This window comes from Dufourea novaeangliae, unplaced genomic scaffold, assembly GCF_001272555.1.
Source record: "Dufourea novaeangliae isolate 0120121106 unplaced genomic scaffold, ASM127255v1 scaffold1, whole genome shotgun sequence".
Classification (NCBI taxonomy): Eukaryota; Metazoa; Arthropoda; class Insecta; order Hymenoptera; family Halictidae; genus Dufourea; species Dufourea novaeangliae.
The window spans coordinates 1,087,553-1,112,545 of record NW_015373885.1 but is presented as its reverse complement, the minus strand read 5'-3'; the positions used below and the strand labels follow the sequence as shown (position 1 = coordinate 1,112,545).

The following is a 24,993-nucleotide window of genomic DNA, read 5'->3' as shown; positions in this document are numbered from 1 at the left end:
GCGTAATATTTTTAAAATATGAAAGCAATAGAAGAGCTTATTAGATAATAAGCACGTGAAGATTGAACAAAGTTTGATCATCAGAAGAGCGCGGGCGTTCTGAAGTTGTTTTATTTATTATATTTAATGTTACATATATATGTATGTATATGTATATTATGAATCATAAGTATTGTTTTTTTTTATCTTTCCGAGTATAAGCCTGAAATATGAACTGCCCGAATATTTACCCTAATATCATTTGTAGTTATGATCGTTGTGAATATTTTTTAATATTTTCCTGCTACATATTAACGAAAGTTGAAATACAGTTCCTAATGTTCCTAGAAGTACTTTGTAGAGATATAAACAAGTCATATAATTCATAATATACAAGGAACGCAGTATGTATGTCTAAAAAATCAAAACATTTTTACGTAAATGACCAATTGTAATTGCGGCGTATCTGAAATTTTATGTTCCGATGATAGTGCAATATTTTTCGTTTAGAAATGAAGTTGTCAATAAGTGCAATTAAAAGAAAAAGTATTATAGCTAAGTCATTCGATATTTCCTGCTATTTACTTAAATTTTTTTAACATTCATGAAAAGTACTCTGCTCAAATTTATGAAATGCAGTTTTTATTCATATATACCGAGTGAATCTCCCGCTGCTAGGATGGAGAAGCAAGCCACTTGCTTTGTCGTTTAAAAGTTGCTAGCTACTCCTGCCGAGCAGTAAAAGATTCACCGGGTATATTTATTACAGTCAAAATTGTCCAATTTAGTAAGTACTGTTCTATATTTATTAAGAAACAAAACTATAGTAAGACAGTTAATAGTTAGATTTATAAAGATACATTATTCAAATTTACAAAAAATATTCTTATTAATATCTTTATCTTTTTGACATTCGAAAAGGCTTAAATCTAGTAGAAAACGCATGCTCACTTAATAGCATTAATGAATAATAAAATATAAATCGAATAGCCTTTGTAAACTTTTACATTGCAGTAGAAAATATTCAGCATTTGGAAATATTTACAAGTCTACCAATATTTATGAAAAATTGAACTTCGAGTAGATTAAATATTACTACTTCTATAGTATACACAATATTAGTGAAATATCTATGAGATCAAAACCTATTTTAGATTATTCTGAGTAATTACTAGATTGTGCATGCTAATGCATATACAACATATGTTCCACCGTCTATAAGTTCCATTTTAATAACTTTATTTTATATTTGTCTGAACATCTACAGTCTGATAATCATAAAGGATTCTAAACTTTTTACAACATACAAATGAAACAGATGTAAACTGTATAAAAATGTATATAGACAATAAAAAGTAATATTAATTGATTACAAATTCATTGTGTTGTATCACTTTATTAAACCCATCTATCCTGATGATAGTTTAAGTCCAGTAGGTAGTGAGTACAAAGTTTGTACTACAAACAGTGGGACAGGTGAGACCGGTGAAACAGAACGGCATCCCCTCTACTATTACCTACCGTTGTCTCCCACTTTACTTCCACCATGCTGACACACAACCATATTTCTACCCCTCTTATATTATATACAGATGACTATAGTAATATATTGTATATATAGGATAGTAAACCGTGTATCCCCTGCCCGTTCGGGTCTTTGATCTTCTTCAATCTTTTTCTTTCCGCCAACAATCTACCCAACTGTACCCAGCAACGCGTCATTGTTTTATAGTCGACTGGTAGACGTGAATACGCGTCTATTGTTGAACAGAGTGTGCAATAACAATAAGCGTTATTTACAAAAATAATTAAAAACAATGTGCGTGTACGATAAAGTAAGAACAATTGTTTTAAAGAAAAAGCCGGTTCCAGCAAATATGTTAACTTGACGAAGCTTGAAACGCTTTTTACAACGTCTTGGTTATATCATGGCTATTTTCTATATAATATGTTTTAAAATTAGTAACATTTGTACATTCGAACTGTTTTGAAATAAATTTTGAACGAACAGTATACTATTTACAAGCGAGGCTTTATAATTATTACTCGAAACTGAACGTTAAACATTATATGCTTGAGGACTAATACAAGGGATACTATTTCTACAATTATTGAAAATGAGTACGGAAAACGATTTTAATATAGCAGTCAGATACCGAACTGTTCGCAAGCATTTGGATAGTTTAGGATATAAGCATTCAATAAGTTTGGATGCATTACCTTTAATAGAGAAGTTGCTTGCTGATCTTCTTCAGACGACTGAGAGCTTAAAGCATTTTAAGAGTATTGCACAAGAAAATATTGAGGTTCGTATGTTTATTATTTCAGATTACTTCTAATGAAAAACAATAGAGGCATATTAGGTCATCAGGTTGAATAAAACTATATATATATACATGGATAATAATTTCTCTGTAATATTATAACATATTTTCAAATCACACTTTATATGAAACAATATAATGTCAGTATTATATGAATTAATTCATGAAATATAAAAAACATTTTTAATATAATAATAAAGAATAAATTATGTAGGCTTTTATAATATTTTTATATAATTTATTGCCTTCATTGTATGTGTAGGCACAATCCCAATTACAATTAGCAATTGATCCTTACAAATGTGACAATGCAAGGTTAATACAAGAATGCAACCAGCTTCACTTAGATTTGATAAAGGCAAAGGAAAGTCATCAGAAGCAGATCAAGGAGTTCAAGAAAGAAATACAAAAATTAGAGCGTGAATGTAATGATCTCCAGCTCGCGTCATCTCGTAATTTGCACAGAATTAAGGAATTAGAAACTGAATCTTCCAGGAAATCCAAGAAAATTTCAGAGCTCCAAGGAAAGTGCTTGAAGCCAAAAATCAGTAATGTTGGATTAGGTAATAAGTTTCCTTCTTATATGTATTTTAATTTATCTCTCTACACTTGATTTGTAATGATAAAAGAAATATAACAGTTTGAATATAATTATTTACATAACCCAGTATTAATTCATTTATTGATAAATGTCTAAACTTCATTGAAGAACTTTGTATTATTTTTAGTGATTGTACTTAACTCTTAATAATTGACACATATTGTATTCGTCTTAACATTATAAATAGGATTACAACAGAAGTTGTATAATCTATAAAAAGTTTAAATTGAAAACTGCATTATTTTTGCAGCTTCCAAGAAACGTCCGTGTTATCCTCTTCGAAGACCAATTGTAGAAAGTGACCTGCCACCAAAAATTGTGGCTAAAACCCCTTCTATACCTAATTTGAGCACAGTGGACCCAAAAGTCATTGATTTGATTAGCATGGCAGACCATAAAATGAACTGTTTGACTCACGAGGTAACAAAATTAAAAGGAGAATTCTCATTACAGACTGAGAATGTGCAGACATTGAATAGTCAGGTATATTATTAATAACTATATGCATGTGATCTTGTGGAATTCCTGCTCAAACTATGGAAATGCTTGACATCGAATGCATTGCATGAGCTTGTAATTAGTGGAGAGTGGCGATACATCTATTGGCTATTAAATGCATGCATATCTGTTCGAATTCATTATTCTGTATACATATTAAGAGATCAAATTTTTAAACATGTATATACATTACACGAATCTATTTACAGGTAACTGCCAAAGAAAAAGAAATTATACGATTGAAAAAAATGTTAGAAGGTGGTAGACCATATTCAGCAGTTTCAAAAGATTGCCCTTGTAAAAACAAAGAAATAGCTAATACAAAATACAGTGATAATATAGGTCTTCACGAGCTGAAGATTCTTCAGCAAGAAAAGTTAGAATTGGAAGAGAAATTAAAAGGTGAAAACGAAAATATAAAATATTAGAATGCACTACTTTTATGCTTACTATGTATCCTTCGCAGAAGCTTTAAGTAAACAACACGATGCCATGACTCAAGCACTTAAACTTGCTGATCGAAATGAAGAACTGGAAAAGGAACTGAGGGATATAGATCATATAGCCTTAGCTGTGGAAGCTGACTGTAATTCCGCAGTTAAAGAAAATAACGAGAGAGTCTCAAAGCTTCAAGTAGTTACTTCTTACAATATTTCTAAAATTAAATTGAATTATGACAAGTTTTTTCATTGAATTTATTTTCACCCAGCAAAAGTTAGAAAATGCAATGACTCAAGTGCACGTCTTAGAAGGAGAACTGACCGTTGAGCGTAGAGAAGTGCAAGAATTAAGAGCAGATCTTGATGCCTGTCGACTGGAGAAACGCAACATTCAACGCAACCTGGAATCTACATTGGATGAGAAAAAACATATGATAAATAGAATAAACGAGTTAACAGTAATTGGTACAAATGATTTTTATTAACAGCTTTGTATTAACAAATCATTCGTTGTATTTCCTGAACAATTCATGTATAATTTTATAGAAAAGAATTTAAATGATGAGATAGAACGACTGGCCAAAGAAAATGAAAGACAAAGACAAGATATCGTTCAGTTGCAGTATAGCAATAAATTGTTGAATGGACAAATGCATACGAAGGAAGTGTTACAACCTGATGTTGGAGCTCATTTAAAGGGGATTAAAGAGAAATGGAAGCATAATGGTTACATTACAGGTAAGTTATTCAATAAAGCACGATCTAATGAAATCTAGAAATATCTTAATTGTGTGATAGATGAATTGCAACGAGAGAAAATGAATATGGAAACACGATTACAAAATGACAAAACCGAACACAAAGCGTCTTATCGACCGTGTAATTTGTGCAAACGTGGTACTTCATGCAATTGTTCTCCTCCAAATTTCAAAGACAGTAACAAAATGAAGGTAAAAAGTATGAATAATTTCGTATAAAAATTGTTCATTATCAAATTAATGCATTATTTCGTAGAATACTATTGAACGTTTGGAATATGAGCGGGATATTGCACGAGCCGATGTTGAACGACTAATAGAAGAACGTGATGCATTGCGTGAGAGATTAAAGGTACTTGTGTTGCCCTTATAACACATTATAACATAACTATGTAATAACACACTCACTCTCTGCCCCAACACTCTGGTTATATTAAATATCATTACATGTAAGATGGCAGCAGAAGCACATACGTCCGAGCAACGTCGACTGAGAGAAAATTTGTCCGAGGTAGAAACTCGTCTGAAACAGGTAGAAAAAGAACATCAAGATCTTCTCCTTACGCAAGGAGCACGGAAAGCAACGATAACTGGACTGAAAGATCAGTTAGAGGATCTACGAGAAGAGCTGAAGCGAACCAAATCAGAACTGGCAACTCAACGTACACAGTATTTCCAACTTAGGTATTTTTTTTTCCTCCTATAAGAGCTAAGAATATTACTTGATTACTCATAGACATGTCAAAGCAACTACCAGATTGTACATTCATCAACGATAGTAACATTTAACATTATATGTCACCAATTTACCTTGTACGAAGTAACTTAAATCGATATACGTATTTAGGGCACTGCAAGATCAGACTGATCAGGCACTGGGAGACACTCAGAATCAATTAACACAATCGAAGTCCGAATTGAATAAGGCGTTGGAACGCAACAGAATGATGGAGCGACAGCAGCTTCAGTTTCAAAATCAAGCGGAGGATTTACATCAAGAAATTAATCATTTGAAGGCGACTATGGCGCACTTGGACCATGAAAAGGATCAGTTGTTAGTGAGTAATTCACACTTTTTTAATTAATATGTACAGTATTACGTAGAATGATCTATATTGTAAAACTAACTTATTCTTGTTAGATGGTACTGGACGAAAAGACCGAAAGAATAGCTGCTCTAGAGAGGGAAATTATGCTAAAGGATCAAGTGGTGACAGGAAGCGAGCAGCAGTTTCGTGAACTGCAACATAAAAACGAGTAAGTACCTCTTTTGTATTCAATATTTGTTACAAAAAAGTGTTATTTGTCAGGGAGAAATTTGTTATACTCCCAAAATATTCGTATAAATTATATTTACAGCGTGATCGTTGAATACTAAATATAATTCTATAATACCTGTGATCCAGATATAATTAAATATTTAAGTTACTCGAATCTTAATCAAAAGGGGGGTGGTGTACAAAGCTGGACTTTTCGAAAAAAGCTCCGCATAAAAATGCTTTTTAAAATAAATAGGAATACTTATGACATCTAGGCGGGAGTATTAAAAGTTCTTTTTACGCGCAGTATTTGTACAACACTATTTACACACATTTTTCAGCACACAAGCAGCTCAGCTTTTATATCACGGACGTATTTATGGGCGTATATAGTCTTTCTTTTACTTAAACATTGATTGACTTCGCTCTTTCATTAAGAAACCTCGCTAAACTGACTGTAGGTGGCTGACAGCCACCCGGAGAAAGGAGATTGTTACTTTCTAGTTCAGAAACTTTTGAACTTTCTGTCATCCTCGTGTAACCAGGTCTGCATTCACACCTAGCTCTCGGTTCCGATTCCTCGTTTTTCCACAAAGTTGGTTTCGGTGTTCTATTAGCGACCAACCATTCGCCTGCCGTGCAGGGGCCCTGCGTATACAATTTGTAACACGTTTTATTTATCACCACCATCCCTGGCGTTGACTCGCAACTGTTATTATTGTCTTCCGAGCACTTTTCGGAGTCTCTAAGCGCATTGGTGCATCCACATACACCATTGTAACTGATTCCATCGATGGATGGTCGGACATTGTGATCGTACAAAACAATCTGGCCACTTGGGCATGGTCCCTTCGTGCCCACTTTATAACACGTTTTCTCTTCAGGGAAATATAATCGTCCTCGTTTACAAGGTACAGGCACACATGTAGTTGAATTTATTAACATATGACCATGTTCGCAGGGTCCTCTTGTATAGAGTCTGTAGCAGAATCCATCGTCATAGAGTACATGATCCGGTTTACAAATGCATCGAGCTTGAACAGTGTCTTCGTTGGCTATTGTATTCGTTATAACAAACTGATGTCCTTTTAAGCATGGACCAATACCACCTATCAATATATTCATAAATTATTTAAAACCGAAGTCCAGTGAGGAGAACAAATTTTCGTTACGGTCTGTATCTCACCTAACTGATAGCACATTCCTGTTGGCTCATGATAATGAGGTAGTTCGTGCTGGCAACCACATACACTGCCTGGTAAAAATAATTCTCCGGGTTCTGTACATGGACCTTTAGTATAATGTTCATGGCAGCCTCCTATGCTTCCTGGCCAGTGATACCTTCCAAGTTCGCCTGTCGTTGAACAGGAACACACTGCCAGTCCATCTTCGTCTACAGTAAGAAGTTCACCTTTCGGACATGGTCCCCTGGTGAATTTTGGGTAACACTTGTTATCCCTAGGCCAATACACTTCTCCTTGTTCCGGGCACGGTTCTGGGTCGCGGCAGACACCCCATCTTCATTAGAAATTACAATTGTTTATCGCTGTTCGCGTATTTAAGACGATTTGTATTATTTTAAAATCTAGATGTCTCTAGAGTCGCATAATCGTTGGATTGATCAAATACCGTGGCTTAGTACTACCTAGATTTTCCAGATATTTCTGGTACCGGAGCAAAGAACTGTCCCCTTGGACAGGATGTTCTTGTGTATATCAAATGGCAGAGAGCATCTCTGGGAGACTGTGCAGTTCCAGGTGGGCATCTGCATTCTGCCACTGTTCCGCCCCCACCTGCAGCTGGTCCCAGTTCCATTGTCTCTGGACACGGTGGTCCGATCTGTTAAACAAATTCATTACATGTGGAACAGTTTGCTGGAAATTGTGAAAGACGTGAAGCAGAAATGTGTAGTTCCTCCTAAATCAGATCTATTAGGAGAGGGCGTGTGTTAGTCTCCAGAAAGAGAAATGCAAGCACCTGCCTGGAATATTTTGTAACACTTTCCATCCGGTGGCCAAAATAACAATTGCCAGCCACGTGGTTGGGCGGCGCAAGGATTACTCGAGGGATCTGCCCATGGCGGTGGCATTATCGCTGATCTAACATCGACCGTTGTGAACCAAATAGTGACCAGCAGATTCCTTAGAGCGCTGAAACATATTTTGGGTTCACGTTTAGGTGAAGTTATAGACAAGGTCAGGTCATCTGTGTTTATTAATTACAAGAATTTGACCGTACAATTTGCAGACATTAAACGAAATTTTGAATCAGTATCTTCTGTAGGTCGATCAGTAATGCAAAGAATGCTTTATAGGCAGATCGGTAATACAGAGAAGAAATGTTTTATTGAAAGGGAGAGATATTTGAACAGAGTCTAGTTTGATTGAACATGAGAACAGGGAAACAGTGATTGCGATAGAAACAGTTGTAGCCGTGTATATACGTATGTCAAGATCGAGGGAACGGGCGGGGAAGAGTAGAAGCACGACAGAAATAAAATGACCATACTTTCACTGTTTCACTATGGCAATGGCATTGTCCCTGGTAGCAGGGCACTGGATGACGACATGCGTGTAGAATAAGAATATACCTGGCTGTACGAACGCTTCGCGACTTGCAAACTGAAAGCAAAAACACTTTCCTCTTATTTCTCTTTCTTTGGTTCCGAGCATTCTAAATGACCGGTGGATTTTAAGCGGTATCCGGTGGTCGTTACTCTGATGGATCGAGGCGTCGTGTCTCTTTCGAGTGTCCACTCATAAGTGCAGCATTATGTTTGAACTGTATGGGTTCTTTATTCATCGATTTCAGGCGACACTTTCAATTTTTACCGGAACAAAATTGAATAGAAAACCTGAATGAGGTTTTGCATTCAGCTTGCAAGTCTACGAAAATTATACAGTGGTTTAGTAATTCTATTCAATGGAATCGCGAGGGATTGAATTCGCAGGGCAACGTTTGAGGTTATTACGTCAACAAAGTTGCGTGGGTTTTTTCTTCCTAAATCGCGGAAGCGGTTACAAGATCCAAAGGAACCTTGGCAATTAAATTCTAACAACAGTTACTAGGCAAGCTTTCTTCCATGACTTTCCACTGCAGCCGAGAAACGAGTTTTCGAGACCGCTTAATGTCGTTTTATTAATTACATTTTTTCATTCGCTGTTCTAGTTTATTGGCCCAATGGCGTGCGCTACTGTACGATTAAAATTCTCTTCACTGGACGAGTAGCTCTGTTTAAACGTCCCTTTGTTATCGGTACAATTTACTTCTTTCGATTCTTTTCTCGTAAAAACCTTGTTCGTATGACTAAAGTTTCGTATGCGCTAATATAACTCTATATGTAATACGGTGAAAAGAGAATTATCTTGTACAGTATCACTGTAGATCAGATGATATGAGAATCGTCCTGGTTGAAGAACTACCATTCGTTCCGGAATGTCGCGCTTCCTTTTCCGGTATAATTATTGCTTCCCACTGTCAAACCAGTATGACTAGTTTGCGCGAATGAAAAGTGAGAGCATTCATGACGAATTTCAAAAATGTGTGCGACACTGATTGATGATCTTTTTTTATTTCGTATTTTCATTGACGGAGAATACAATAGTTCAGTTGTTTATTAAATTAATTCACCAAACAACTAACACGAATCGTTTAATAACAGTCGTGAATACGAATATGAAGTACTATATTTCTAAGAATCGATATTTATTTTTTTTTAAGAACGATACACAATTCGACCGATCACGTAAGATCGATATGAGATCATCGATTACGATACCGTTATTCCACTCGCGATTACAATCGATATTGAACGAGCTGTTCGCGTGAAATTACAAGGAACCTGTGTTTCTTCTTCCCGGGTAATTGCTTCATTGTGACTTGGTACACATGAGAAGTAAAAGTGGACTGTTGTTCCAACTGAAATTTGTGCGGGAGCAACAGTCCTTGTTATTAATTAATCGGTCGCCGCACAATCGTCCAATTACCGGTTCACCGGGGGAGTATTACATAACCGCTTTCACGTTCACCGCATTTTAATCCACGAACCGTCAAGGTAAATTATCATCGTCGTAATCGCGTAACGAGGCAAACTTCGCGTAAACCGGTGACAATTGGGATGTCTACACTGGTATTAGAATGTGTTGTTTATCCTTTCCTCATTGGATGACTGAAGCTTGAAATCGGCTATACATGCGAATTTTTTTAGGTTAACTTTGGAACATTGAAAATAAGCATAATGAATGAACCATTGATCGTTCTCATTAACAGTTCTATTAGACTGAAAGTAAATTAATTATTGAATTAAACATATGTTACGCTACAGATGCATACAATTTGAAGTCCGTTTGTTGATTATCATAAGCCCATCCGGTTGACGTTGGGAGATCCCCTGTGGGGAACAACTGACTGTCAAAAGGCTGTAACTATGGTAACTGAGTTTGCAATAATGGCAGTATTCGGTGAAAAATTCTTAGTGTGCGGGTGGGTAGGTGACCCTTTACACCTTGTATAATATGTTGTTCGTACGAATTACTGTAGAGCCCGGCTGGAAATCATTAGTGTCATTCATTTCCGAGAGGTTCGGCGGTCATGGATGTCGCGAACGTTTGCTCGCATTGCTGTTCGCCTTGTAACGATGACAGACTATATAGGTACGATACCCACTTATTCGGTTCTCAATCTATTTAGACGGACAAATCGTGAAGTGGATAGAGTTCCTTCACCCTGCACAATGTTCCGAAAATTTGAAATAATTTTTAACGCAGTACATCTAACAACAAATCTTCAATTCAAAGCAATTCTTTTCAACAGCAGAAAATTTATAACCTGAACTCTATATATTGTGTTTTAACACCCCAGATTCAATTTTGTACAACTCCCTCTGGAACAGAACGCTGTCGTTTCAGTCGACAATTACAACTGGCTTTGTAGCATTTAGTAATATATTAGATGTTATATAGCAAACACAAATTTTTACGGAGTAAATAACAGAAATCGGAGGCAAACAAAATTTTGAGATTCAGAGTTTTATATGGTTCCAGGTAAAATAAAAACCTCGTCAAGCAACTCAACTCTTTACAAATTTATAAAATCCGCAGTAAATCTCCTCAGTCACAGATTCATGAAATAGGGAACTGTCTGATTCAAGAATTCAAATCTCGTAAAGGTTTTCTTCACTAATTTACTTCAGCGTCGAAATATTTTCGTGTATAAAAAAAAAACGTGAAACAGGTTAAACGACGTGTTTCGAGTGAACTCGAATCGAGATCCTCCGTTCTTGGTCTACTTTCCGACGCGCTCGACGTTTCCATGCTTGGCTCCCGCGTCCCAGCTCCCTTTCAGTTTTTACGAGCAGTTACATAACACGCGGTCCCGTAACACGCGATAAAAATCAAGAGCGTTATGTCAGTAGTCAGTCGTGTTATTATAGAGCAGACGCTTCATAGACCCGACGTTTCCTGTGACGATTCGACTTAATGCTCACGATACACTTCGTACGTACGAATTGCGATTGTTCTCCAACTTCGTACATTTATTGCAGAACAGCTTTCTCCGTGTGGTTAGATAAAGTTTAATGATTCGTTAGTGGACGTTTTATTACTTGAATCCACTTTTGTTAACACTTTTGAGACAGAGTATCGAGACACTAAACGCTCTTGTGTTGTCTCGCCCGAGTAATTGCAACATGGTTTATGGCCGGGTCCTAACAGAGGGCGTCTTTACATGGACACACATGAAAGTGACGTATGCGCCTGAATATGTATAGTACCGTAAGGGCTAGGTTAACTTCGCCAATCTTCTTTGTGAACGTTCAAATCTACACCCACGAGCAAACTCGGCTTCCGCTAGGGGGAAAAAGTGAGGTAGGTGAAGGGCCTTCTACCATTTAGTTTTGGGAATTACTGAAATTTATGTCAAATTAACATTCGGTTTAACATTTATTTTAGTATTCGAAATTAATTTATCAAGCGGTAGGAGGCCCTTACCCCAACATTATTTTTTCCCCTAAAGGAATCCGAGTTTGCACGTCAGTATATAGAGGTTCTTAGGTGTCTGTCAATTTTGAATTCTATTGAGTAGATTCTGTATACTATTGTGCTAGATCGATGTCTACTCAGAGTTGTTTATTCAAATTGAATACCCCATTTAGGATTAGGATAACTTTCGTTGAATACAGTTCCTATGTTGGAATTGGGTTTGATTTAGATTGAGTGGTGAAGAGTATCTACTCAAAGAAATTCTATTAAAATCTATCGTAAAGATCACGTCGTGACATTTGCGCGGGAGAAACTGGACGACCTTTTCAAGTCTGGCATTGTAGTTGTGCAACGGCTTTATCTATGATAGAATATTGAAAAGTGCAGAAAAATCTAATTAATAAAACTTAAACAATATGCTGATTAGTATTTAGGTTTTCGAGGTTTTACAGCGCAATATCCTGGAAAAGTAAACGATCGGTTGGCCTTTTAAGAAATGCAGGAAGGAGCAATCGAATTCCTTTGGTAGCTCTCTATGGTGCGTTCGAGTTTTTAATTACGCCGGTACATTTTTTCACCGATATATTCCGTGCAGTTAGATAGCAATTTTACGTTTTGCCATAAAAACTCATATAAAGAAAAAATTATTCACTTTGCATACACTTTTATATGTTACACTTGCATAAACATCTGCAGTCTATATATCACATTAACCTAATATACACTTTTCTACACTAATGGGAATTCTGTCATGTCCATTGATAAATTATTACCGTTCTTACTTCTGCGTCGTGTTTACAGTACTGCAGTGAACACCCTAAACGCTATCATGTAAAAACAATTACATTGCTTTTGACCACTGTGTAAGAAAAAGGTCGAATCTTAATGAAGGACACAATATCCAAACTAATATGGCGGCCCCATATCAGAATGTATTGTACTCGGATAAACACGATGCATTGATATGAACTATAATAATTTTTCGATATTTACAATACTGCAGATAAATACGATGCAAAATTCCCTTTAGTACACAAAAGTGCATAGTGGAATAATGTGGTATATAGACCGCAGATATTTATGCAATTGTAAAATATACAAATATATGCAAGTTGAATAATTTTTTCTATGCATGAGTTTCTATATCGGAACGTAAATTTAGGTCCAACCGGCACGGGATACATCAGTGAAAAAATAACAGCGTGATTAAAAATCCGAATGCGATCTTTACACAATTCCTGACCAGGCCGCGTATTCTATAGGTTCATAATATTTGCACAAGAATGCAATAAGCATAATTTATATATAACAAATAAAACAAACATAATACCTAACAAGTAAAATAGACAGTGAATGTTACATACAACATAATATATAACAACAGACATAAAAAAATTAAATTCCAATTGCATTCTTCTCGTAAATAAACTACCAAAATTATAAATTTTCGTTAATGTCTGCACCCTGTGTTCGTGACGTTTATTTCACAATCTCTTTTAAACAAAAACATTAATAATGTATTTAGTTGAGTATACTCTACGATCCACGAGTATATTCCTCCCCCAAAGAAAGGAAATACGTTTCCGTGACTTACAGTGAGGGATTCATGGTGGCGGGTATGTATCTCGTCGAAGAAGAGGACCGTTCACGAGTTATCACATATCACACAAAGAGGAGGATATACACGCACTGGGGGGTTTCACCGTGTCCTTTTATCTCGACCGTTCGACATCCTGCGTATCGACACGTAGGAGACACGCGAGTAGCGAAACGATGCTGCCGGCTCGGGCACCGCGTTCGGACTGAACAGGACTGAACATCGACGACCGAATCGCCTCCTCCCGCGGACTTCACACGGTTACCTAACTTGCCCCCGCGACCGAATCCCTCGGTTCACCATCCGTCGTTCCTTTTTTTGGTAGTTCAGACTAGGTGTAAAACCGAAGGGAGAGGGGGGTAAACTTTTTTCTGCTCGTACCCCGATCTTCTTTCCAGGATCCGGGGATTTCGTCGATTATGTAAATTGTAAATCATCGGTTTTGAGGTTAGATAATCCTGCGATATTATGTCGACACGTTCCGTTCCGTGAACTCGATACAATATTATTGGGTTTTCACCGATGAGAGTTGTAGGGTGATTTAAAGGTTACTGTGCTTGATGAGGATTTTAATATGTAACGAGTAGAAAGCGTTGGGTAAATTTCAGTTAGATCATCGAGGAAATTTGTGCAATATTGATCGACGTGATTGTTGCTTGAATCACTGTCTACCTATGTGTATAGACGGATCTTGGAATGACCTGGGTCACTTTGACCATCGTGTATTTCTCTCTTCACGTACCATTTTCAGATAGTTTCCATATTCTATTATTATCATCTATATTTAGACTCCAGAGCCAAAGTGTATTAAGTCACATTTTTCAAAATTTAGAGGTGAGGACAATGAAAGGTTTAAAAGTCTCGTGAATTTGGAACCGTTCGGTGAGAATTCAGGACTTTAGATTGTTCGGGTCGGGTTAAGATATGGACTTAATATCACTTCTACACTATTATATTAAAAACTAAGCGACTTAGAACGAAATAATTTTTACGAGTGAAAAATTCCCATACAAGAAACATGTAAAATGTCATCTTTAAAATAAAGTAGACTTAATACATTCTGGTTCTAGGATTCAGATATATATGTATCCTAAATTTTGTAAATCTTGAAAACACTGGCGACCAGTGCATCGTGAAACAGAGTCGTTACCAATACTCCCGATGGAATCCACGAAACACAGATTTACCAATGGTGAAATATCTATGCACTCGCGATATGATCCTCCATAAAACACGAACAACCTTTCGAGCCGAAGAATTCTCGCTGTACACGGTTGTTACGAGTCCGAGGAATCGTCTAAAAACGGTACCTGTCCGCTGGATACCGTCCCCGTATCCGGCTCCGGTATCTTTCTTAACGCCTCCGAATCCGCGAGCACCGCCGCCTAGAATGTGTCGAGGGAGCAGCAACTATCGGTGCGTGGGCTTTCGTAACGGTCGATGTAGGTACAATGGGGAATGAAATCAACGAACGTTTCCCAATCCCATTGGAATCCGCTCGATCTAGCGGCAACGGTCTACGTTTTATGTACGGTTTTTTTTTTTACATAATAGGTACACCCGGACGCGTTGCAATACGCACCACCAGTGTTGCCAGTAGGGATGTCCGATACCGATTCGATTCATCAGAAGATCGATCTTTTGAAATGATTTTTCGTTGCTCAATTTTTCTGTGGATCAATTCTTTTCTTTAAAAATCAAGAACCGATTTTTCTTCAGTTTTTTTTTTAATTTTACGACTTGATTATTTGATTATCATTGTGTTTGTGTATATGTATATATACCATCCTCCTTACACCAAACCGATAAATATGCAAATTTCTAGTTTGCGGTTGAGAATTGGTATGAGTATCTTATTGTGTTCGTAACATGTAATAACTCAATACTAATAATACTCTGAGCTGGATTATAGAGATTAAAACGAACACTCATCGAGAATTTACTGTATTAGTATGGTGTGCACAAGTCGTATTCGTCTTATGTAGTTCTACGTGACGCCATCTTTTCCCTATGGTAAGGAATTCTCCCGGCAACGCTTGCACACCACGGCTCCCGAGCGGATTGTAACATGGATTCCCCCAATTGCGAAATATTTCGCGCGATCGAAATCTTCCGTTCGTGGATCGACCTCCGAAAGGTCGACAGCGATCGTGATCGCCGCGAGAAAGGAGCATCCGAAGGAAGCTGTACTTTCGTTACGGGCCGTTGCATAATTCCGAAAGGAACCGAGGATCAGGCCCCGGCGGCTCTTGGGGTCCAGTAACAGGGAAACGCGTAATCGATGTTTGAGGTTCTTACTTGGAAACCCTGTTGCGCGACCGATCAGGGTTGTTGCGACAGCGAGAGGCGCCGAGACCCGTCAACAGGCGTCACTCTTTATTCGGTGATGCTCAGAAACTACAGATCTAGAATTTTTTAGGAGGGTTTTGGGGTTATGTACTTTGACATTAATCTACCGCAAGTTCTGGATTCCATCTTGGTTTCTGTAAACCTTGCTTCGAAATATGGGACTCCGGTTTGATCTTTCACGGTAGAGTAGATCGAGGTGAACCAAATGGAAACGATTAATACAGTAAATCGTCGATGAGTGCTCAATATGAAAATTTTATCAAGATAAGAAAAGGGGTTCCCCTTACCTCACCCCACCCCTCGAGTTCCTATCCATAGATTGGAAGGTTTGGCTATGGAGTTATTCAAAATAACGAATAAAGACGTATTCGTGACTAACGAATAATTTTTCGTCGAATAAAATCGTTGTTCGGTATTCACGAATAAATCATGGGACTTCATTCGAAATAAAATTTGCCCAACTCTGCCGGATACATGGCCGGATAGCACGAAAATGGCGCTCGTTCAGAGATTCAGAGCAACAGCAGCCAGGTCCAGAGTTTCACAGAGAGATCACGTAATCTCTAGACGGAGACCAAACAGGAGAGGATTACAACGGTTCTTCCTGTTGGCGGATTGTGCGAGTCGGCTCCCACGGCGGCGACATCCTCCGCCGTGTTTCGAGGAACCGTGTAATGCCCTTTGCCAGTAACGGTAAAAGGTGAACGGCACCACGAAAAGGGCGTCCGTTTTGACATCGTGACACGTACGATAGTGTTCTCTGGGCGCGATGATCGGTACAGACCGCCGTGAGGCTTGTGTGAAAGAGGTTAGGCCGATGCACTCGACCTCTCGGGTTCAACGAATTTCTAGCGTCGAAACTTGGGACGTTGACTTTGCCCCACCCTGATTCAGGAATATCATCTGTATACTGTCCCCTTCTGGTTTATTCTTTGAGATTAATAGGGACCAGAGTAGTGACGAAAGTGTTGGATCATTTTTGGAAGAAGCTGGATGATTTGGAAAATATTTCGAAGGAAACAAATGGTGTCCTATTCGTATCCTCTACGTCCTCTGGAATTTTATATATAAGATCGCTTGAAATTTCCTTGTTTTATATTTTTATAATTTTTCGGAGTTACCGGAAATTTCGAGTTTTTCTATCTCTCCGAACGAACTTGAACCAAGTATTCCATCAGATGTCCTGAGAGCATCGGTATTAGCTCCCAAACAGATATGTCTGTGATGTTTTTCCTTCACAAAGACAATATATGTCTCACGATGGCGGTCAGAAAGCTTCGAAAATTGTCACCGCCTGAAAATTATATAATTTATGAAATAAACTTTCGAGAAGGGGAATAAAATCGTTACGTAGGAAACCTTTACTGTCGTTCCCGAGATATGACGCGGCAAGAAGCGATGTTCAAGGAGGCGGAATCCGTTGCAGTAACCGTTTTCACGAGTTCTCCGAAAGGAATTCGAAATCCTCGAGTTGCGATCGAGACCGATTGCAGTTTGGAATACTTCGACGCGTATGCAACGACGCGACCGGGATCCGATTTCAGGGACATTCTTCGGCGCGTACGAGAACGAAAGTTATACGTCTTGCTCAACGACGAGGGTCTAACGGACTGAGACACGGACGTACGATGACCTTCGTTGTGTCGCGACGGAACCTTGAATTCGATTCGACACGGATCCTCCTCTGCCCCCTTTGTTCTCACTTCTTTCTTGTTCGTTAACCCCGTGACTATGTGGAACGCGACGCGTGAAATTCTGATATTGGAGTTCCCAGTGTGCACTGCTCCGATGATTCTTGCCGTCTGAGCCTTAATCTGCTTTGGTAGAAACGGCAAGAATCATCGAGCGCACTGTGTACTAGCGATGGCGATTCATTTGAATTGTATCGATTAGTGATGGGCGATACATTATTAATATTTTGAATATCGATACTTCTCAATTCAAGTATCGATACTTTCTAATTCAACTATCGGTACTTTTCAATTCAAATATCGATACTTCTCAATTCAAGAATCGATACTTTTCAATTCAAATATCGATATTTTGTACCGATATTTAATGTGACGATATAGTTCAGTATCGATATTTAAACTATTTGAATTGAGAAGTATCGATATTTGAATTGGGAAGTATCGATACTTTTCAATTCAACTATCGGTACTTTTCAATTCAAATATCGATACTTTTCAATTCAACTATCGGTACTTTTCAATTCAAATATCGATACCTCTCAATTCAAGAATCGATACTTTTCAATTCAAATATCGATATTTTGTACCGATATTTAATGTGACGATATAGTCCAGTATCGATATTTAAACTATTTGAATTGAGAAGTATCGATATTTGAATTCAGAAGTATCGATACTGTATCGTTCATCACTAGTTCCTGTTCCTGTATTTAACCACCCTATGAATACCGTTCTGGGCGCACCATTCCTACATACAATCCTTGAAAACTATGTAGGTATGTACATCCTTGTGGGATACCAAGAAGCAGAAACACATAAAAGATCCGTGAAAAAAATCGCGAGGAATTGTATAAATATTCAGATACATTCTAACAAGATGAACGACGGATCAGGGACAAGATTACACGCCGATTAAATTTATAACCACCGGATCAGATAAGAAAGACGATCCATACATTCCCTCGATCTTCGAACGGAAGGTAACTTTGAAAATCGTCGAAAAATCGTAACATTACGTAAGGGTAAAAAAAAACAAACATCCTTCCAAACTTTCGGATTTCGTAGAAAGTGTCTGGTTACGCGTACCTCGTTAATCGATTTAAATTACGATCAACGATCGGTATTTTGTTTCTGCAATTTCGTTTCGTCGAGAATTCAAACTTATAGTTCACCGTGAACTTACAAATATTTCTCAGATACCGTTCGAATTCATAAAGAAAAACGCGATTTTCTGAAATCCAAAAACTGGTTTCCACCACTGCTCGTTGGTAAATTAAAATTGAAATATTAGTAAAAATTTAATAATATATTTCTTTTATTAAAATGAAAAAATTAAGTCCATTACGTATGCCAATACTCATTTTCAAAACAAAATTTCACCGTTAAAGGGTTAAAATCGACGGTTTTGCGCACCTTTCTTTTTCCTACGGCTCGTCATGAGTATTATGCGCGCGTGAAACACGTAACCGGGGGAGGGGATCAACGTTGGTTTTCATAGTCGATTCTGCGGCTCATGAAAGTCTGCCTCAGAGGGGAAATGATTAAACCCCAGACGGTAATTAAGCTGGAAGGAAATGGTAATACCGTTGAACTTCCGTGGTCGTTTCATGGGTAAAGCCGACGCGTATGAAAACGGTACGCTCCCATAAATGTTATAAATCATCGGTTGGTTTTCTTTTCATTCCGTTTTTATCGCCATTCACCTTCTTCCGTGCTGACTCTCGAGCGTTGTATTGTATTTATTACAGATTAAATCAATTAAACGTCGGAACGAATAGTCGGCGCAGAAAGTGAAAAATGGCGGGAGAAATGGAAATCTTGAAATTTTTATAATCGAGTGGATTATAAGTTGGGGAAAGAAGAATTCTTGTTATACATTCTCGTGTTCCACCGTGGGAAATATTAATATACTAGTAAACAATATTAAATATAGAAACGTATGGTCTGAATATTATAGGTAGCTTATGACATTTTCAATGTACTGCATTCGCAGTGAGAACGGAATGTTCTCTAAACTATTGAATACTTAACTTGGAGTCTTAATACTGTAGGATAGACTAATCCGTAGAATAATATCCAATATTAGCTAAAATCTATAGAATAGAATTGTATAACATATAATAATCCACTAGACCAGGGTCTAGGCGAGAAAAATCTGGGGACTGGCTATCTGAGTGAACCAAGCATCATCCTAGATGTGTAATTACTAACTATTACTAACAAGTAACCTCCTACTTTTTCGATTACCTGTCAATATATTTTGAATTGAAAATATCTTCTAGACTGTTCGTTAGCTAATAATGGTGTAGATTGTTGGAAAGTTCGTCATAGATCCTCGATTTTCATTGAAACAAACCCTGATTTCACAAAAGTTTGTGGTCGACTTACTTGTACGCTTAATACTATGATGCAAGCTGCATAATTCTGTCAAATCTGACGACGCCTCAAACGATGCCGATTTTGCACCCCGCGACAACGCTTCGCCCAACCGGAACTCGCAGCTTTCTATGACACTCTCGCGCTCTAACATCGCGTCGGTCAACTTTCCTTCTACGAGTGCAAATTCCGCGACGAGAGAGAAAGAGTCACGGACGGAACCGACAGAGGGAACGAGAGACGAAATCTGGCTCACGTGGTCAGAGTTTACGGTGTATGGTCGCGTACGTCTTTTCGTTGAGCACGACAAACGAGATGACTCCTGAGATCTTCCGCGTTTCGAAGCGTCACGGGAAAACGTCGGGTAGTTTAGTTACTTTTTATTTGTCCGTTTCCATAAACATGGGAATTCCACCGTGGTACATTCTTCTCGCGGGGGGTCCGTGACACGTTCCAACTGTTCTTATCGCGAAGTCGTGATCGATTCGAAATATCGTGCTGCTTCGACGTACTCACGCTATCGATATTCTCGATCCGAATGTACCCTTGCGAGCAAACTCGGCTTCCGCTAGGGGAAAAAGTGGCGTAAGAGTAAGGGTAATTAAAATAAATGGTAAAGGTAAATTTAATTCATGTACTGAAATAAATGTTAAAATTGAGGTTTGCGAAAGATCTACCATTTAGTTTTGGGAGTTACTGAAATTTATGCCAACTTAATATTCGCTTTAAAATTTATTTCTGTACTTGAAATAAATTTACAAACTGGTAGGAGGCCCTTACCCCTACTCCGCGTTTTCCCCTAGCGGAAGCCCAGTTTATTCGTAAGGGTACGAACTTCTCGAAACAAAACAAAGAGCAAGTAGATTCTCATATTGAAAAATACTCACCGTCAATCTCCGATTGTCCTGTTGCACATTAGAAATTGATTTGTGGAAGTAGTGGTTGAAGGACTCACGATAGAAAACCGAAAGCTTTAGTCTCGAAAATAATGGATTCGAAGGATCCGTTCCAGAAATGCTACCTTGACCGAACTGCCTGTCGTGTGAGTAGGATACGTTCGTGAACGCGGCCTATCGAATTCGTGAACGCGACCTATCGAATCCACGAACACGATCCATCGAATTTCCGATAGTCCAGAGGTTATTTTCACTTTCGTGCGGAGGGAAAAGATCGAGGCGGTCGGATACACGGGAGCATCGGGGGAAGCTGCCTGCGCCGAGGAAGGACGCCGAGATGAGAGAAAGTCGTCTGTCTGTTCGGTGTACAGGTCGTTCAGACGTTTTCCTTTTCGAACCACGCCGGCTCTGCTCCCGCGTGTTACGTAATCGATGGACACGTAATCGAGAGATACGGAGGATCGATCATCCGGCAGACGAACACGATGCAGCGTGTTTTCGAGCGTCACTGTCGATTTCGTTCCCAATCGATGTTCCATCTGATTTGAAATTCAATCTCTAAACCGACGTTCATTCTTGTGACCTCGGTTATGGGATCACATTTACGATGAGCAACGAAGGCATTCGAATAATAGAATGGTTAAATGCTGACTACTTATAGGAATTATACAAATAGTATGTGGATCCGTATAGAATTGAAGATATATTGGAAGATATATATGAAATTTTTAGTTTCACAACAAAAATCAGGTGATTAGTAACCAACTGAGGTAGGTTATCTCCGATTCCCCCAAAAATTACATATTTCCCTTTTTCTTCAGACGTTATAATTCCATCGACACCAATGGTCGTCAAACGGCGAAATTCGCTGGAGACGCAATAAAAATGAAATCGGACCCTTTGACTTTCTAAGTGAGAAGATTCTGTTGGCGGCTGTCGATGATTGAACAATCGCGTTTTAATGACGCGACACGCGCAACGTCGTCGCACCTCGGGATTCAAACGTCAGCTTTCTACCCGATTCCTTCGTCCGATCCTTGCGTATTCCGCGTTTAGCTCCCTAATAATGCCGTTCCCGTGGCTACGTGATCCACAAGCGAAACCAGAGGATCCAGCCACGTAAATATATTTTTCGAGAAGGGAATTAAGCAACTGTCGGTTACACGATCGCGGGTAGACGCCTAATTCGTCGGGGCCTCGTGCCTCGTGCCCTTGTCCCCTTTTTGGAACGCTGCTTGCGCCACGAGAATTGACCGTGTGCAATTCGCGTAATCGAATAGACACGGATTAAATATTAATACTGTGACGTAGGCGTTCGTGACCAATGTGTTGGGTCCTCGTTTCACGCGACCTTTGGAAATACCCTCTTTTTATTATTACCCCTCGAACCGTTACCATTGTTTTCACTTTCGACCTTGAAATGACCTTAACATGTAAAACTTCAATCACCGATTAATCATTGTAAATTAGAATACAGTTGGAATATTGTTAATCGATTACTGTAAATCACTGTCGAATAGAACTGTGCAACTAAGAATTGAATTTTTATTTCCATGGCGACAGACTGACCATCGAGCAGGCCGCGGACCAAGAAAGGCGGATGCGTTCGATGCAACTGGAGATGGAGAATCTCCAACGACAATTGCAAACGGGCACTTACGATCGCGAAAACGCGATCCAAGAGAACCGAAGGATTCAGGACGATCTAGCCGCGTGTACCTGCGAGGTGAGGAACTTGCAACGTGAACTGGAAGCGTCCAGGGCGGAGTCTTTCGATCTGAAACGACAACTCCAGACCTATGTCAGCGAGGTGCGACGAGCTGAAGAACTCCTGAACAGAAAGGTGACTGTAAATGGATTGACTAATGAGAATGGGAATTACCCTGGCTGAATGGTAAGCACACCGAATCTGTGTACTTCAAACAATCCCCAAGGTCAGGGTAAAGTGGAAGTTAGTCGAACCAGAGAGGGGAGACTGTTTTTATTTCTTATTTGGTTTACCGAACACGGTTCCCTATTTACATGTCGCTTGGCACGGTTCGTACATTTCTATTCTATCTATGACCTTGACTGATCCAAAGGTGTCAATTTACATAGCCTGAAGAGTAGACTGTAGCCTTACCAAGTTTGATGTCTTTCTCGCTTTTGTTAGACAAGAAAAAACGTTGTAAGATTTTATCTATGAAGTGTGTAAGGAGACCTTGGGATGACCTTTGGCCAGAATGAATTTCGAGTAAACTCCCATTTTGGTCTCTCATCGTTAATAATTGTTAGCTACGCCCTGTAATTGAATATTTCATTGAATTCACAGGAGAACGAGAGAACAGAGATGCTGAATCACTTCAGGAGTCTCAGCATGGAGGCGACTGTTTTGGAGAACAATAATCACAGCTTAGAGTCCGAGGCAGCCGAGGCTAGAGGAGCGCTTCAAACGGCTAGGGATCGTTTATTAGATATGGAACGACAATTGGCCGACAAAGACAGTCTGATAAGCGGCTACGAGACCCAGGTCTGAGGTTTAAATATGTTTTGGCGTTCCGTTAGTTTCTTAAGTTAGTTAGGGGATGCTTTGCTTTGCACGACGCGAGAGTATATTGAATCTTAACTCGAGTTTGTATCCAATAGATCAGCGAGTTGACTCAAAATGTCGCCAGTATGGAGACTCAGTTGCGTCAGCAAGATGAACAGAGACACAGAACGGAGCACGATTTAACCGCCGTCCGAGATATCTGTGTAAAACTCGATCAGCAAAAGGACACGCTTATGCATCAGCTGGATGACAAGGATACGCTTAAAGCACAAGTAAAGGAACAAGTGAATTGGAGAGAAATGTGTAAAATATACGAACAAACGAATTGGTGGTGAACGCCTGTTCTCATTTTTTCAGTACGACATGCAGATTGCTAAATTGAAAACGGAACAGACAATAATCCAGGATCAAATGAACAGAGATCGCGCGACAGTGGAACGTTTGGAAATGCTTTTAGATCAGGCTAGACAGGAGTCCATAACTGTGCAAGCTAACAATCAGAAACTACAAAATGAGATGTCCAGATTGCAGACGAAAGTGTCTGAGCTCCAAATTAAATTGTAAGCAACAACGTGTATAATTGTTGTAATGTTTAACCGAAGAAATTTACCAACCCTGTTCTGTTTATTAATACTCCAGATCCTCGGAATCGGCGGAACTTCGACAATATCAAACCCAGGCTGCTGAATATTCCAAACAGATTAGCAAGCTTCGTAGACAAGTGACGGATGAGAGATTTGATCGTGTTCGAAAGGATGAAGAAAATCGGAGGTATTTATTTCAAAAAATATTCTATATGCATTATTGGAAAATTAGTAGATCCAAGGTGATCTTCTGGATCATTGATCTTGTAGACATTCAGAACCCTATGACGATTCGCCCGAAAAAACCGCACATCCAATCCCTAATAACAAAATTCCTAATGGGTCAAACGATACGGCATACAGGTAAAGCTATAAAATACACTAATAATAATCCTAAATGTGGAAGTGGAAGTCTTAAGTGTAAGGTTGTCAATGTAGGGAGTTGTTTAATTTTTCGTGTTGTTAGCAAATACTTTGTTCTAATGATATTTTGAGCTACTACAGTTAAACTTAAAGCCTAATTCAATTGTGTACCATGATATGAGCTTGAAGTGACTATTACTTTCCACTTCTGCACTATTTTATCCTGTCATATCTGAACATTGACAAACGAAATTGAACCTGCCAGGCAAGTTGACTGGCTGAAGAAACCTTATACCTCGACTCCCAAACACTCCCACACTCTTAAAGCTGCGCGACATTCCTTTCCGTTGGATTGCAAGTGTGCACCCTCGAAAAAGGTTTCACAGAATGCACCATCGAATAGATTGCCAAACCTATCTTCTGTTTCGAACAACCAAGCAGATGCCTCAAGGCAAAAAAGTTCTAACGCTAATAAACATTTATAGTTGTAATCATATATAAACTATTTTGTAATGGACTGTTTCATTTAATAGCAGTTTTAATATAACATCGCTTTTTTTGCACAAAGTAATAAATAAATGTCGTAGTAACTTTTCTTGATGCAGCGTATTGTAACTAATATCTTTCAAAAACTACTTCTGCTTAATTTCCACGTGATTTTTTTTTTACTTGCAGGTCTTTAAATTCAACACCTGACAGTATTAACGTAGATTTAAATGTGGTTATATAAGAGTATCGCTTAATCATGTCTCGATCGATAGATATTTACA

The 24,993-nt window shown here is 38.6% G+C and overlaps 2 protein-coding genes across 2 annotated transcripts; one reads left to right on the top strand and one right to left on the bottom strand.

Annotated features, from left to right (window-relative positions):
• The first annotated feature begins 2,096 nt into the window (after positions 1 to 2,096).
• LOC107193460 (centrosomal protein of 135 kDa-like) lies at positions 2,097 to 24,953 on the top strand. Its single transcript, XM_015582910.1, has 18 exons — positions 2,097 to 2,289; positions 2,588 to 2,866; positions 3,155 to 3,387; positions 3,612 to 3,804; positions 3,869 to 4,035; positions 4,112 to 4,307; positions 4,389 to 4,580; positions 4,641 to 4,792; positions 4,857 to 4,952; positions 5,055 to 5,284; positions 5,448 to 5,658; positions 5,742 to 5,857; positions 22,310 to 22,589; positions 23,058 to 23,255; positions 23,372 to 23,548; positions 23,634 to 23,836; positions 23,916 to 24,047; positions 24,899 to 24,953. Exons 1-18 carry the CDS (start codon positions 2,097 to 2,099, stop codon positions 24,951 to 24,953), a joined length of 3,303 nt encoding a protein of 1,100 aa, XP_015438396.1.
• On the bottom strand, positions 6,052 to 13,634 carry LOC107193470. Its single transcript, XM_015582919.1, has 5 exons — positions 13,432 to 13,634; positions 7,841 to 8,009; positions 7,505 to 7,698; positions 7,046 to 7,377; positions 6,052 to 6,968 (listed from the first exon to the last, which is right to left on the bottom strand). The coding sequence occupies exons 1-5, from the start codon at positions 13,443 to 13,445 to the stop codon at positions 6,265 to 6,267; spliced, it is 1,413 nt and encodes a 470-aa protein (XP_015438405.1). The 5' UTR covers positions 13,446 to 13,634; the 3' UTR covers positions 6,052 to 6,264.
• Positions 24,954 to 24,993: the final 40 nt, after the last annotated feature.

Coding starts and splice junctions, on each gene's coding strand:
- LOC107193470 (XM_015582919.1), bottom strand. Junction 7,699..7,840: donor AGTGTTACAAAATATTCCAG/GCAGGTGCTTGC, acceptor TTTGTTTAACAG/ATCGGACCACCGTGTCCAGA. Junction 6,969..7,045: donor AGGAATGTGCTATCAGTTAG/GTGAGATACAGA, acceptor ATATATTGATAG/GTGGTATTGGTCCATGCTTA.
- LOC107193460 (XM_015582910.1), top strand. CDS start 2,097: ATGAGTACGGAAAACGATTTTAATATAGCAGTCAGATACCGAACTGTT. Junction 4,581..4,640: donor GCATAATGGTTACATTACAG/GTAAGTTATTCA, acceptor ATTGTGTGATAG/ATGAATTGCAACGAGAGAAA. Junction 22,590..23,057: donor AAGAACTCCTGAACAGAAAG/GTGACTGTAAAT, acceptor TTGAATTCACAG/GAGAACGAGAGAACAGAGAT.